We start from the raw sequence: 14,647 nt of genomic DNA on the forward strand, positions 1-14,647 counted from the left end.
TTTACTTAGCCTAATAAAAATAAACGTAATGAAAATCATGTGTTATCACTGTCAGTCTCCGAAATCAACCGAATAAACAATCAATTACTCAATCAAATTTTATTCATATAGCACAAGTCATACATCAAATGCAACAACAAGCGTTGAACATAAAAGGGTTGAAAAGAACATGAGGTTAAATAAAAAAAGACGTCTTATTTTATTTCCCACCCGCAATTTGCGATGATCCTCCTCTATTCTGCCCGAAGCCAACAGGTCAGCTGACACAGGTGAGGGACGTTTACAAGAACACATATTTCAGTTAATCCCAACTGGATTCATGGTCATCCCACTTTTGGAATGATCCCTTTATATTTGGATTGTTGCATGTATAATTTCAGAAAGACTGTGCCTAAGTTTTGAAATCATTTATTAACCATTAAAAAAAAAACAACTAAATAATCATCATAGTTTTGTTCAAGCTGTGAAGACAAAGAATGAAAGCATTAAATACAGTCCAAACCATGGCTTTCTGTTGTGTTTAAATTTATATTTACTTCCTTCTCCAGTTTTTTGATTTCCATATCCCAACGGTGTCGCCCCGGTCAACAATTCTGCTTCCGGCGCCCCTCTGGCCACTAGCGGCGCCCCTCCAGCAGATGGCGCCCTAGGCAGTTGCCTATACCGCCTATGCCAAAAGCCGGCCCTGTATGTGATGATTTCTCTATATTCTTCATATAGTTCCATCAGCAGTGTCTGCTCCGCCGCTGAAAATGTCGAGGCTCTCCTTTTCCCCTCCTTTTGAGGCAGTTGTATCTTTGTTTCGACAATCGACTGTTCTGGGCTGCTTATGTGCCCCGTGAACGTGCACACTTGAGGCTTGTTCAGACGTGGCTAGAATTAGCGCTGACCTGACGCGGCTGAATCGCGTTAGTGGAACGGGTTGAGGCTTTAGTGAAAGTTGACGCTAATTCAAGCCAGGCTGCATCACGTAAGCGCAGCTTTCTTTAGCTGCTTTCATGGAACAGCCCCCTGGTGTTGTCACATTCTAAATAAACAGACTGAAATCAATCAGGCACAATGCATATTGGGTACTTTTCAAAACAAAAGCCCTTCTCCGTCAGTGTGAATGTTCCTCCAGGTATGCCCACCTGGCATACCTGTACCTGTGTGTTCTGTTCAGACTGAGTGAGCGGGTCCTCCTGCTGGTCCAGGGTCAGCGCAGGGGGCTGATGGGATACTGTCTGTCCTCTCCTGGGAGCAGAAACCTGTCTCCTCTCCTCTGCTCCTCTCCTTGTCCCCTTGTCTCCTCACGTCCTCCTCTCCTTGTCTCCTGCGTCCTCAGGGCTTCGTGGTGGAGGCGGCGGCGTCGGACCGAGGGCGGTGGGACCGAGCGTCTCTGCTCACGATCCAGGAGTCGACCAAACGCTGCCCCACGTGTGGAGTGGCAGTGGAGAGGAACGGTACACACACACACACACACACACACACACACACACACACACATCAACACCCTTGACAATCACTCAGTTTCCGTGGAGACCAGAAACCACATGATCTGTGAGCAGCACCTGAGAGACGCAGAGGAAACACCTGACATGCTACCATGTTAGCTCATGTGTTCCTTGCTAACCCTCAGGTTTGTAAAGTGTGATCATGTGACACCTGAGCTGCGTTCTGATTGGCTCGCTCCACTCTGACTGCTGACAGTAACCTGAGCCTGCAGGTAAACAGCTGCTCAGACCCTCAGGTGGTTTCTGCTCCCAGAGACAACACACACACTCAGGACACATCGTCCCTTTAAGGTTTTATTCATACCACACCCCGCCCCACTCACCTGTCTCACCTGACTCACCTGTCTCACCTGACCCACCTGTCTCACTTGACCCACCTGACCCACCTGTCTCACCTGACTCACCTGTCTCACCTGTCTCACCTGACTCACCTGTCTCACCTGTCTCATCTGACTCACCTGTCTCACCTGTCTCACCTGTCTCACCTGACTCACCTGACTCACCTGACTCACCTGTCTCACCTGACTCACCTGTCTCACCTGACTCATCTGACTCACCTGTCTCACCTGTCTCACCTGACTCACCTGTCTCACCTGTCTCACCTGTCTCATCTGACTCACCTGTCTCACCTGACTCACCTGACTCACCTGTCTCACCTGTCTCACCTGTCTCATCTGACTCACCTGTCTCACCTGTCTCCCCCCCCCACCCTGTAGCTGCCCTCAGGTTTCCTGGCAGTTTTTCTGTGATGCATTTTGCTCTTTGGGGTTTTGCTGTCCGTGCCTGTGGGCGCGAGGGAAATGACAAACATATGAATGAGAAACACTTTATTGAACTGGATTTTTTGTTTTGTTTTGTTTTTTGAATAATTCGTTGAAAACCTGCGTTGTGTGTTGCAGGAGGCTGCATGCACATGTCCTGCCCGCTCTGCAGGACGGACTGGTGCTGGCTCTGCGGCGTCCCCTGGAACAGAGAGTGTATGGGCAGCCACTGGTTTGGCCCCTGAGGCCCAGAGCACACACACACACACACACACACACACACACACACACTGTCCTGTGTCCCGACCACACACCCCACCTTCAGTAAGCCTTGGTGTCCTGTAGGGGGCGCTGCTCCAGCATCACTGATCTGGTGTTTGAATATAGCGTTATAATAATTATAAATGTAGGTTTTTGTAATTTAAAGAAACTCCTTGGTGATGTTGATGTTGAGGAGATTTGTCCCTGCAGGGCAGCCGTAGTTTGTGCAGGCCAGGTTAGAGCCTCAGAGACCTGCTCCTGGTCCTGCTGAGGAGCCCTCCAGGGGCCCCGCACCTCACTTTGAACAGCTGCTGAGGAATGTCACCGTAAAGACTCACCTGGCTCAGGACGCCGTTTTCCCACAATGCAGTGCGCAGTGGAGGGGGAGGAGCTGCTCAGGAAGCAACCAAAACATTCTGAAATATCAGCTGAGATACTTTTTTTTTGTTAATTTGAGCTGTATGTCTGTCTCCATGGTAACTGTTCTGTCAGTCTGACAGAAACAACAACAACCGTGTCATGTGACCTTCTCACTTTAATGTGAAAAACAGCAAACAAACAAAGATAAAACAACAACAACAACAACAACAACATGTGTGTCCGCAGGTGATCTGCTGTAGGTTTGGTTGGCAGATGAGAGGTTTTATCCATCGCCACCACAGGGGACTTTTATTTTGAATTAGAGAAGTGTTCGGAGCTCCAACAGGAAGTTATTACATTTAAATATTTACACAATAAAAGTCCAGTTGGCTGTGACAAGATGACAATAAAGTTTTCACTTCACCTCAGCTCATACAGTCATTTAAATCAGTGTGTGTGTGTGTGTGTGTGTGTGTGTGTGTGTGTGTGTGTGTGTGTGTGTGTGTGTCAATAAAACCGACCAATCAGATCGTTGCACTGTGATCTCTGATCTTCAGTATATCACACAGGAAGTCATCAGGAGGTCAAAGGTTAACTTATCAACCTTTAGCCCTCAGTCTCCACCCACAACACAAACCTGTCAGTCACATCGCCGTGGCAACCCTACCTGACATCATTCACACACACACACACACACATAAAACCCTGCAGTTCTCTGTAAAGTAACAAAGTAGAAATATTTTGTCGTTGCACTGTTTTTAGTATTTTGTGGAGTATTAGGGGTTATGTAGAGGTAATTCTGAGCCTAAAAAATCAACACTGCAGAGGGTATTAAAGAAGAGAGAGAGAGCTCATAATGAAGGACAGGAGTTAGCATTAGTCTAGAAACATCAAGGCGTAAGCATTGCTTTGAAGCAAGAACATAAGCACTCAGGTGATGCTTTCTCACTATGATGACGTCAAGGCTCACCCAGGTCAAGTAACATTCTGTAAGAGAACAAACCTGCACTGACCACAACGGCCATGCCTAAAGGCATATCAAGGTCTTACCTAATTAGAATGTATCCAGTCAGCCATCCTTGTGTAGAAAAACAAGATCACTAATCATCGGCCAGAGTCCAAGTTTTGCAAACCTAAGGTACATCTGGCCTAATTAAAAATTGTTGTCTTACCAGAAAGCCTTACACTGGCACATCTACACTTGTGATCATGTATGATCTCTTTGTTATAGAATCGATGACACAATGGTTGGGAGGGTATAAAATCAAGTGCTCAAACAAAGAACGTCAGTCGTCTATCTTTTGTGATCGACTCCCTGTTTGTTTCCATTCTGAGATCTCGAATGAAAATAAACTTGCCTGCTTGAGACTCTGCCTCGTTTCAGTCTTAATTTTGAAGCCTCCAAGACTTATTTTATTAGTGTTTTTGGTACCAAGTCTAAGAAGTTTTTTGAAGTCAATCTGGCCTGATTTGGACGGAAGTTTTCCACATCATTTGGCGTAGCCAGCCAGGAGGAGACGGGACCTGTGACCTTGGAGGGCGACCTGCATCTCAGAGGCACCAGGTGGCCACCGAAATCAAGGTAAGGCAGACCTTTTTCTGCTTAATTCTGAGTGTGTCTGAGTGCAGGAAGCCCGCCCAGGTTAAAGGTATTTCTCCCTCTTCCTAAAGAACCTAGTGCTAACTTAAATGTGTCAAAAAGTAACAAAAAAGAGAGCAGAGTTAAGAGCACGTATGTTTGTTGCATAAATTTGTTGTGTTGCATGTTGCATGAATCTATTGCTTAACCATGGTGCGGCAAGAATGAAAGTTATTGTGTTGCAGTTGTTGATTGTATGGTGGTTGTTTGTTTGCTTGACGTTTGGAGGTGGATTGTTGTGGTTGACCATAGAAGCGAGCAGACAAGAGAGAGGGCTTCTGATAAGTAAAAATAACAGCGTAGAAGAGATAACCGTAGGAGAGAGAGAGTAGAAATTATAAAGAGGGTTCTGGTGTGTAAATGACAGCATAGAAGGAGTGTGGGAAAGAAAAGGGTTAAGACAGCGTTGAGAAAGAATTAAGAGAATTAAGTTAAACCTTGAAATGAGATATGAAAGTTGCATGTGAATTAATTGTTTATGAAGGGACACAAGTGATACATAGACAGCTGATTTATGTAGCATGTACGGCTACAGTGAGATTTTTTAGAATTGTGGTGGTGTTGACTCGGATTAGCGGTAAAAGACTATACATAAATAAGAGTAAATAATTGCTCTGCCAAGCAGCAGTAGGGCTGGTAGATTTTTTTCTTGTATGAATGTGTGTGTATGAATGTATGAACGTGAGTAGCTGTGAGAGAGATTAGCTGTGTGTGTATCAGGACAGGCCTGAGAGATTCTGCTTGGAGGCAAAGGGAGGAATATTCCGACCTTGAGGGAGACAGATAGTGTGTGTGAGTGTGCGGCCTGGAGAAGGCCAGAGAAATTAAAAAACAGAGTTTTTGTGTGTGTGTGTGAAAATTTGTAGGATAGTGTAAAGCAAGGTATATTCCGTCTGGACGAAGAGAAAACAAATTAAGGGGGACAGTAAGCCTCAGTGAGAGAAAATAAAATAAGGAGGACAGTAAGCCTCAGTGAGATTCCGTCCGAACGAAGAGAACGAAGATTCCGTCCGAACGAAGAGAACGAAGAGAAAATAAAATAAGGAGGACAGTAAGCCTCAGTGAGATTCCGTCGGGACGAAGAGAAAACAAATTAAGGCCTCAGTGTAATTCTGTATGGACGAAGAGAAAAACAAGTATATTGATAAAAGAAAGATAAGCGCTAAAAAGATAACCACAATATATACATACGTAATAATCAGCTGGTCATAAACTTTGTATAATTTTGTACAGTGCTTGTAAAATAAAGCTTTGAAAATACTTAAAAGTAGCATAAATAATTTTTTGGTAAAGTGTAATAAGAAGTAAAATTAGGAAAGTAAATGTAAATATAATAGACTGTTCATGTATTTGTTTGTTTGAGCATTTATTGTGCAAAAATAAAAAGTTAGTTTAAATACAGTAGAAATAGAGATTTATATATTTGTTTGTCTAAACATTTTATAGTAAATGCAGCAGGGTGTCTGACTGGCTCATCTGGTGTGGGGAGTGAGTGGCTGGGGGAGGCGAGATCAGTGCCAAGGAGGAATTTGCTTGAAGCATATTAGCGATAATAAAAAAATAAAAATAAATAAATAAAATAAATAGACACAGAGTGTAAGAACTCATTTCTGGCTGGTAAGGATTTATCGAGACGTCATAGAGGCTGAACAGTGGTGGAATTCTCAGTTAATTAATTTCAAACTGTGGCAAGTAACTAACTTTTAATCTCACCCAAATAGAAGTTCATTTTCCCTTGGTGCCGAAAAAATCATACGTGGGTTGTGGACAGTGCAAACCGGTATTTTAGAACGTTTGTGGGCATATTTCACAAAAGACTGCTATACTTTCATTAAATATTCTCCTGAAGTATCTCTGAAGGCTACCAAATCATGGCATAAATAACTTTTTACGTAATCCACGGTTGTGCACTATTGCTATCCCCAGAAAGTTAAAGTGAGAGATTGGTGGTTGACAAAAATTACAGGCAAAAAAAAAAAAAAAAAAAAAAAAAAGGTAGTTTAACCTTAATTAAGGTAATAAATATAAACATCAGGAATTACTAAGACAATATTAGAACCAATACACCCCACATTAATTGATTGATTTAGTTGATTTGATTAATTGATTGATTGATTGGTTGGTTGGTTGAATTGATTGATTGATTGGATTCATTGATTGATTGATTGATTGAATTGATTGATTTAGTTGATTTGATTGATTGATTGATTGATTGGTTGATTGATTGATTGGCTGATTGATTGATTGATTAGATTCATTCATTGATTGATTGATTGAATTGATTGAGGTAGTTGATTGGATTGATTGATTGATTGATTGATTAGTTAATTGATTAAAAAAAAAAAAAAAAAAAAAAAACTGACGCAGAGCCAAAAGCTGTAAGATAACACTCCAATTGTGCATTACAAGGGATTATGGGGACTAGTCATGGAAAAGAAAAAGTGGGGTCTGTTGGGGGCAAAAGGGGAACCCCCATGCAAGTTATTATTAATAATCACCCTCAGCAACAGCGCCAAATTGTATTATGCATGAAAAAATGGCATGAAAGAACTTCAGGAAACAAACAATGGCCCAAAGAGGGCTCTTTTAATATGATCCTTTGTGATGAAGTAAGTGATAACATTAAACACTACAAAGCTAAAGACACAAGTGATAAAAGAGAGGGAAAGCGAGCCAAAGAGAGGGAAGTTTTGCAATGGTTCAGACAGGAGGGAGTTAGGAGACAGCAAGTGGCTAGAGCAGTGGAGGCTGAAGCCCAGACAGTGAAAAAAGCAGAGAAAGAAGAAAAACTGAAGGAGGAAAAAGACTTGGAACAGAGAGAATCTGCAACCTTGAAGAAACCCAAAGCAAGGGCCCCCACTGCTCCCCCTCTGCCCGCACCCGAAGCAGCACAGCATCCATGGCCTGCCATTCCTTCCAATTGGCTGAATCCAGCTCCTCCACCTTACCCTGATGACAAAAACCCGTTCAGCGCTGGACAGTTTGTGGTGACAGGAGCCAAGGCAGCCAGCAGTGAGCAACAAGTGACCGGTGAGCTACAAGGGAATTTTACTCTGACCATGACAAATGAACAGCAGCAAAGGAGAGGACACCACAGCCAGAGCACAGGAGAGATGGAGACCCTCAGACCCAGGCCCAAAATGAAAACGGGCTCACTCAGCACCAGACATAGACTTAGAACTGCTAGCCCGGATTCTAGTGACTTCAGTGACTCTGAGAAGTCATCCTCATGCCAAGATGACAAAGCGGATTATGACATGCATGAAGAACAAAGTCATGCTTCCACAGAAGATGATAGACAAGATTACAACAAAATTGCAAAAGGACGGGGGAAGGAACACCCCCAACAGACCCTGGAGAGAAAAAGACGAAGAACTGAAAGCAACAACACCCGTCTCAGTGAAAAAGAAAGAGAAGCATGCAGCCATCTCTCTCAGACCTTTGACAAAAGAACTACATTGTCATCAAGCCTCCTAAAGCAGAAAGAGGAAAGAATGGAAGAACTCAAACGCATATCTCAACTAGAAGACGCACATTGGGAGAGACTACAAAGAATGGAGAGCAGAATGCAAGAGCTAGAAGATGAACTAAGAAACGAAAACAGCCCACAGTATGAGAGAGAATGCATACTGCCAGCTGAATCATCTACCAACAAGGAAGGGGAACGGAAAAGGTATGAACAGCGGCAAGGAGAAGAAGTACAGAACACCAGATCCATACCACAGAGCTGGACCTCACCTGGACGTGTGCAAGTTCACTTAAGTGGTACCATTACCCCAGGAAATGATGCAGAAATGCCCCAAGGATCCACTGAAGCGTCCAGGTCAGAAGCTGGGATGGAGAGGCACTGGAGAGATGGAGCTGATGGCCGAGGCATAACTTTAAGAAGCGGAACAGAATTGAGAACATTCCCCAGGCAGGGAAATGAGCCACTAAGAAACGAAATGTATAACCTGGATGATGAGAGAAGATCTCAGTCAATGATTGATCTCTGTCAAGAAAATATCAAACCCATGTGCCCATTGGTAGTCAAAGGGGGGGCACGAAGCTATGTGGCCTGGTCATTCACTGACATGGTGGGCTTGGCTGACAGACTGCCAGCCCTGACCGATGGAGCCAGTAAGTGGATCACTGCATTGGAAGAAAGTACAGCAGGAGTGAGACTTGCATTAGGAGATGTGAAAGCTTTGCTCATGCGTGTGGCAGGCACTGCAGTAACGGAAGACATCTTTAAAGCAGCAGGACTATCTATGGTTGTCACAGGCAACGCCGTGGACCACGTGGGATTTGGAGGACATCGAGGTGTGATATGGGCAGAATTAAGGAAACAATATCCAGAGAGAATGGATCCCTCCAGATTGGAAGGAGAAATGCTAAAACAAGATGAGTGTCCCTCCAAGTTCCTGCATGAGTTTCAACGAAAATGGAAGAGTGAGACAGGAAGTTCCTGGAATGCAAACAACACCACTGAGAGTCTGTTCAAGATGATGGCAAAGAAAGCCATGCCACCAGAAGTACAAAAGCGCCTGGATAATGTAGTGGGGTTAATGAAAATGGACTGGCCAATGTACATGGAGCACATAGTTCATCACGTGGAAAATTGCAGAAAGGAAAAAAGGGAAGCAGATGAGCAAAGCAAGCTGCTGGTTAACAAGCTAACCCAGCTCCAGCTAAGTGAGTTAACCAAGCAGAGAAAAGACAAAGACAAAGACAAAGACAAAGACAAAGCCAAAGTCCAAGCCCCTGTGATAACAGTGACTCAAGCTCCCATCTCGCAGCCTGAACATCCAGCACCCCAAGCTCCGGTTATTCCCCAGGCGCACCTTCAAACCCCACCACCGCAGCATCCAGCAGCAGCAACAGCCCCTACGGCCCCTGTGCATGTACATGTACACTCTTCAGGAGGAATGCCACCAGGAAGAGGAGGAGTTAGATTCCGGGGAGCCAGAGGAGGAGGCAGAGGCCAACACCGATCAGGGTTTCAGAGAACCCAATTCCAACCAATGCTGAATACTGCATCCTCTGGGAAAGAGTGTTGGGGATGCGGACAGTCTGGCCATTTTCAGCGAAACTGCCCCCACCAACAGCAATCTCAACCACATCAGCAACCACAATATCAGCAACAGCCAGTGCCTGCACAATACCAGCAGCAGCCCATGCGTTATCCACACCAAGGAGACATCCCTAGTTGGGACTAGGGGTGCCCAGAGAAGCCTGAGGGGGAGACAATGTTGCCTGTGCTGTCGTTACAACCACATGAAGAACCCACCATTCCTGTAGAAATACAGGGCCAGTTACATTCCTTTATGGTGGACTCAGGGGCAACATACACTTGTATTGGGAAGAGTGGCTCTCATCTCCCCCTCTCCAGTATGTCAGTGAAAACTGTAGGCTTCTCTGGGAAAGTGCAAATAATTCCATTCACAGAGCCACTCCCCATACGCATTGACAACAAAACCATCGTTGCATCCATCCTCTACTCCATCGACACCCCTGTCAACCTGGTAGGAAGGGACTTGCTATGTCGCCTAAGAGCAACCATCATTTGTAACCCTCATGGTCTGTACCTTCAGCTTCCTGATGACCAGTGCCTGGAAACAACATCAATGATGGTACAACATAAGGAAAAGAAGATGAAACAACCACTTGTCTACTGGCTGCGTTTGAAAGGCACAATGTCTGCTTTATATCAACAATGGAAACAATGGGAAAACTTCATTAGATCCAAAACTGGTGCTGCCACTGAACCTCGCCTGCCATTGCATTGTACATTGATGTTTGATGAAAATCAGAGCCAAGTTGACTACAGAGCCTGCTGGGAAGGGCTGATAAACAGAATGCAGTATTTCATCATCAGCACTAATATCTACGTGGGACCTCAAGGAGCAGCTGCCGCAGTGCAACTCCCATCGCAACTACAAGATTGGTTTCAAGTATCAGACTCTGTTCCTCATGTTACATTGCTTATCACAGCACAGCATGAATCGCATGAACTTGGCCCTATGATGAAGGCGGCCGAATCAGTTCAGGACTGGACGGAAACTGGGACACCTCAAGTGCATGTGTCAGCTGACAAACAATATCTGAAGATTTCCATCAAAGATTATGATGAAACAGTGGCAGAGGAAGTGTTGTTGGAACCCAGACCATCCACTCAAATGACATTGGCAGCAGCACATGTAGACCTTTTAAACCAGGTTCCCTCACAAGTGTGGTCAAAACACAAGACAGATGTAGGGCTTATCAAATCAGCTCAGCCTATACGCATAAAATTAAAACCGAGAGTACAATTACCATACAAAAAACAGTACCCACTTAAACAACAGGCCATAGAGGGCATCCGACCCATCATCACAGGCCTAATGGAGGCCGGAGTTTTGATCAAAACCAGAAGTCCCTGTAATACTCCAATTTGCCCAATTCCAAAACCACATTCACCTGACTATCGCTTGGTGCATGATCTCAGACCCATAAATGCAATTGTTATGGAAGAGACCCCAATTGTTCCTGACCCGCACACACTGTTGTCTAACATCCCACCAGACACCAAGTGGTACACTGTGATTGATTTATGCTCTGCATATTTTAGTGTACCCCTCCATCCAGACTCACAGTACTTGTTTGCTTTCACATACGAGGGGCAGCAATACACATACACCAGACTTCCACAAGGGTTTCTCCACAGTCCAGCAATGTTCAATAAAGTGCTGGCTGAAGACATGCAGCATCTGAATGTGCCCAGTACGATCATCCAGTACATGGATGATCTGTTGATTTGTAGTCCTACTAAAGACCAATGTGAGAAAGATTCTGTGGCAGTACTAACAGTCTTGGCAAAGGGGGGTCACAAAGTCAGCAGAGACAAACTCCAATTTTGTCAACCACAGGTAGAATATCTAGGAAGATTGTTGCATGGAAACAAGAGACTGATTGCACCATCGCAGGTTAAAGCAGTAACAACAGCTCCAAAACCTAACACTGTTAGTCAAATGTTGACCTTTTTGGGGATGGCAGGGTACAGCAGACCATGGATTTGTGACTATGCACTAAAAACTGCTCCTTTGCGAGCTTTGATTAAAGTTGCAGGACAAATGAATGGAGCAGCCAAATTGAGTTGGACAGAAGATGCGGAAGCTGCCTTTGAAGCTCTCAAAAGTGACATGCAGTCAGCCCCAGCGTTGGGGAATCCAAATTATGGTAAGCCTTTTCATCTTTATGTGGCAGAGAAATCAGGATATGCTACAGCAGTCCTGATGCAAGACACGCCCACAGGTAAGCAAGCTTTGGCTTACTACAGCACTAAATTGGATAACATTGAGGCAGGGCTGCCACCCTGCTATCAGGGATTGGCAGCAGCTGCATTTGCCTTTCAACGAGCCTCATCTTTGACCATGGGGCATTCAGTGATTCTTTACACATCTCACCAATTACATGCATTGCTCACAAGTCCACGTTTTGTTTTGACCCAAGCACGACGCACAGGCTATGAAGTTATCCTAGCAGCACCTGAATTGACTATCAACAGGTGCAATTCCATCAATCCAGCCACAAAGATGGTGTTACCTGATGATGGCACTCCTCATGATTGTGTGAGAGCTACAGATGAATTCTTAAAAGCACGTGATGACCTGTACAGTGAACCAATAACTGCAGATTTGACTTTGTTTGTAGATGGTTCTTGTTTCAGAGATGCCACAGGTATGCATGCAGGATATGGCATTGTGCAGCTGAATCCTGATGGCTCATTCACCACTGTTCAGACATTCTATGTGACCCAGCCCTGTTCAGCCCAAGTAGCAGAGTTGAAAGCTTTAACAGCAGCATGTCAGTTGGCAGCAGGTAAGAGACTGAATGTTTACACTGACTCAGACTATGCATTTGGTGTGTGCCATTTCTTTGGTAACATATGGAAACAGAGAGGGTTCCGCAGGTCAGATGGTACCCAAATCAAGCATGGTGAAGTTATATCTAAGCTGCTGAGAGCTCTTCAGTTGCCCTCAGCAGTGGCTGTCCTGAGGTGTCGTGCTCATCAAAAAGACACTTCTCTCGTCACACAAGGTAACAATCTGGCAGATGAAGCAGCAAAAAAGGCGGCAATGCAACAGCCCCATCAAGGTAATGAGGCAGATACAACGACAGCACTGCAACAGTCCGTCATGTGTCCTATCTTAGTTGAAGCTGATTTGGCTCCCTTAATGTCCATGACATCATTGATTCAGGCCCAAGCCAGAGCCTCGCCAGAAGAACAATCAGTCTGGCTCAAAAGAGGTGCAATCAAAAACACTCTAGATGGCCCACAGCAGGGTTTGTGGCGGGGTAGCCAAGGACATTTTGTTCTACCTGTTGCATTGTTGCACTTTGCCATTCAGAATGCGCATGGTCGAGACCATTGCGCAAGGGGGGAGGTTATAAGGCGTTTGCAAGCAGTGTGGTGGTCGCCTTTTTTGGCAGCCACGGTAGATAGAGTGTTGCATGAGTGTGATGTGTGTGCTAAATTCAACACCAGGAAAGCCTTTTCAGCTCCCATTGCGCACGTTCCTCCGCCGGATGGACCATTCAGACATCTAATAATTGACTACATAGACATGACTCAAAGAATTGGAAAATTGAGGTATGTCTTGGTGGTTGTTTGCCGGTTCAGCAGGTGGATAGAAGCATCCCCTACAAGCAGCCCAGATGCTAGTTCAGTGGCTAAATTTCTGTGCAGGGAAGTTTTCCCAAGATTTGGCATCCCAGACACCCTCAGCTCTGACAATGGACCACATTTCGTTGCAGCAACATTCCAAGCGACGCTGAAAATGCTTGGAATCAAGCAGAAGTTTGGTTGTGTGTATCACCCACAGTCACAGGGACAGGTTGAAAGAGCTAACAAGACCTTGAAAGAAAAGCTAGCCAAAATAATAGCAGATATAGTGAATGGAAGTAAGTTGAACTGGGTGCAAGCTTTGCCATTGGCTCTGATGTCTATGAGAATGAGTACTAACAGGCTTACGCATCTAACACCGCATGAAATGCTCACGGGTCGACCTATGCCTGTGCCTTATCTCAGAGGTCCCTATGAGGGCCCAGTGCTTGAGCAACTGGAAGGCGAGCTGCAAAGCTACCTCCAACATCTGACCCATATCCATAAAGTAATATTTTCACAGGTGAAAGGAGCCACAGAGGAACGGGACGCAGAAATCCCAGGGGAAAAGCAAACAATCAAGCCAGGCGACCTTGTGTACATCCGTGTCTTCAAGAGAAAAAGTCTAGAACCCAGGCGGGAAGGACCATACAAGGTTGTCTTAGCTACCCCCACTGCGCTCAAAGTTGAAGGTAAAACTTTTTGGTACCATCTTAATCATTGCTGTAAAGCAGAAGATCCAGAAAAAACCTTGGCAGCATATAGGCGAGCTCCAGCTAACCAGCAGAAAGGGGATGACGATGCCACCCCACCAGAACCAGAACAGACTCAATCTGGGGACGACGAGGTCGCCCCGCAGGAAATGGAACAAGACACCGAAGGGGACGGAGACTCCTCCCCGCAGGGACTTAGGAGGTCACCACGGTTGGCAGCACTGCAGGGTCGTGAAGGGACGGCAGGCAGCAGTCCCGCCAGTAACACCCCAACCCCACCCAGAGCCTCCATTAGTGGTAGTCATGAGGATTCTCCTGGTAATGGCGTTGCCAAAATATCCACAGAAGAAGACCACCCAGTTAGAGCAGCAGGAAGAGAGGAAGGGCAGGAAGGAGAAGAGTAGTCAGACAAGTCCACAAAAAGGCAGGGAGAGCCATCAAGTGAGAAAGACAGCCACAACACAGGGGAGCAGAGTTCAGAAACAAAGTAAACAAGGAGGAGCTTGTCATCACGTTAAAATATTTCCCCTAATACTGATTCTAACATTCTTCAGCACCCTCTTAACCCCAGTCGAAACAGAATCAGACCCAACAACAATTGAATTCTATAATGAACTTGAACAGCTAAAAAGCTCCCACTGGGAGTCTAATCTATTCTATAAATGGCTAGAATTCTCAGCCAGACAGGTGATCCAGGAAGACTGCATCGCCTGTTATAATGCCAAAAAACTTCCCCAAGTCATGCCCATCCCAGGAAGTCAATTAGGCAGTTGTTCAGACATAACAAAATGTTTCGC

General features: G+C 45.1%; 2 protein-coding genes across 2 annotated transcripts in view; both read left to right on the top strand.

The window, feature by feature from the left end:
* Positions 1 to 3,303, top strand: part of prkn (parkin RBR E3 ubiquitin protein ligase) — a 13,193-nt gene extending 9,890 nt beyond the window's left edge. Inside the window, exons 11-12 of the mRNA XM_030070947.1 lie at positions 1,325 to 1,442; positions 2,393 to 3,303. Coding sequence (XP_029926807.1) covers positions 1,325 to 1,442; positions 2,393 to 2,499 — 225 coding nt within the window. The 3' untranslated portion in view covers positions 2,500 to 3,303. The remainder of the gene's footprint in view (positions 1 to 1,324; positions 1,443 to 2,392) is intronic.
* Positions 3,304 to 10,519: 7,216 nt separating this feature from the next.
* On the top strand, positions 10,520 to 14,254 carry LOC115372353 (uncharacterized). The gene is made up of 2 exons (XM_030070160.1): positions 10,520 to 12,629; positions 13,566 to 14,254. The coding sequence occupies exons 1-2, from the start codon at positions 10,520 to 10,522 to the stop codon at positions 14,252 to 14,254; spliced, it is 2,799 nt and encodes a 932-aa protein (XP_029926020.1).
* Positions 14,255 to 14,647: the final 393 nt, after the last annotated feature.

The sequence above is a fragment of the Myripristis murdjan genome, chromosome 15, assembly GCF_902150065.1.
Source record: "Myripristis murdjan chromosome 15, fMyrMur1.1, whole genome shotgun sequence".
NCBI classification, from domain to species: Eukaryota; Metazoa; Chordata; class Actinopteri; order Holocentriformes; family Holocentridae; genus Myripristis; species Myripristis murdjan.

Excerpts from the sequence above, each read along its gene's own strand:
- LOC115372353 (XM_030070160.1), top strand. The coding sequence starts at position 10,520 with ATGAAGGCGGCCGAATCAGTTCAGGACTGGACGGAAACTGGGACACCT. Across the intron at positions 12,630-13,565 it reads AATGCAACAGCCCCATCAAG|GTCCCTATGAGGGCCCAGTG; the intron begins GTAATGAGGCAG and ends CTTATCTCAGAG.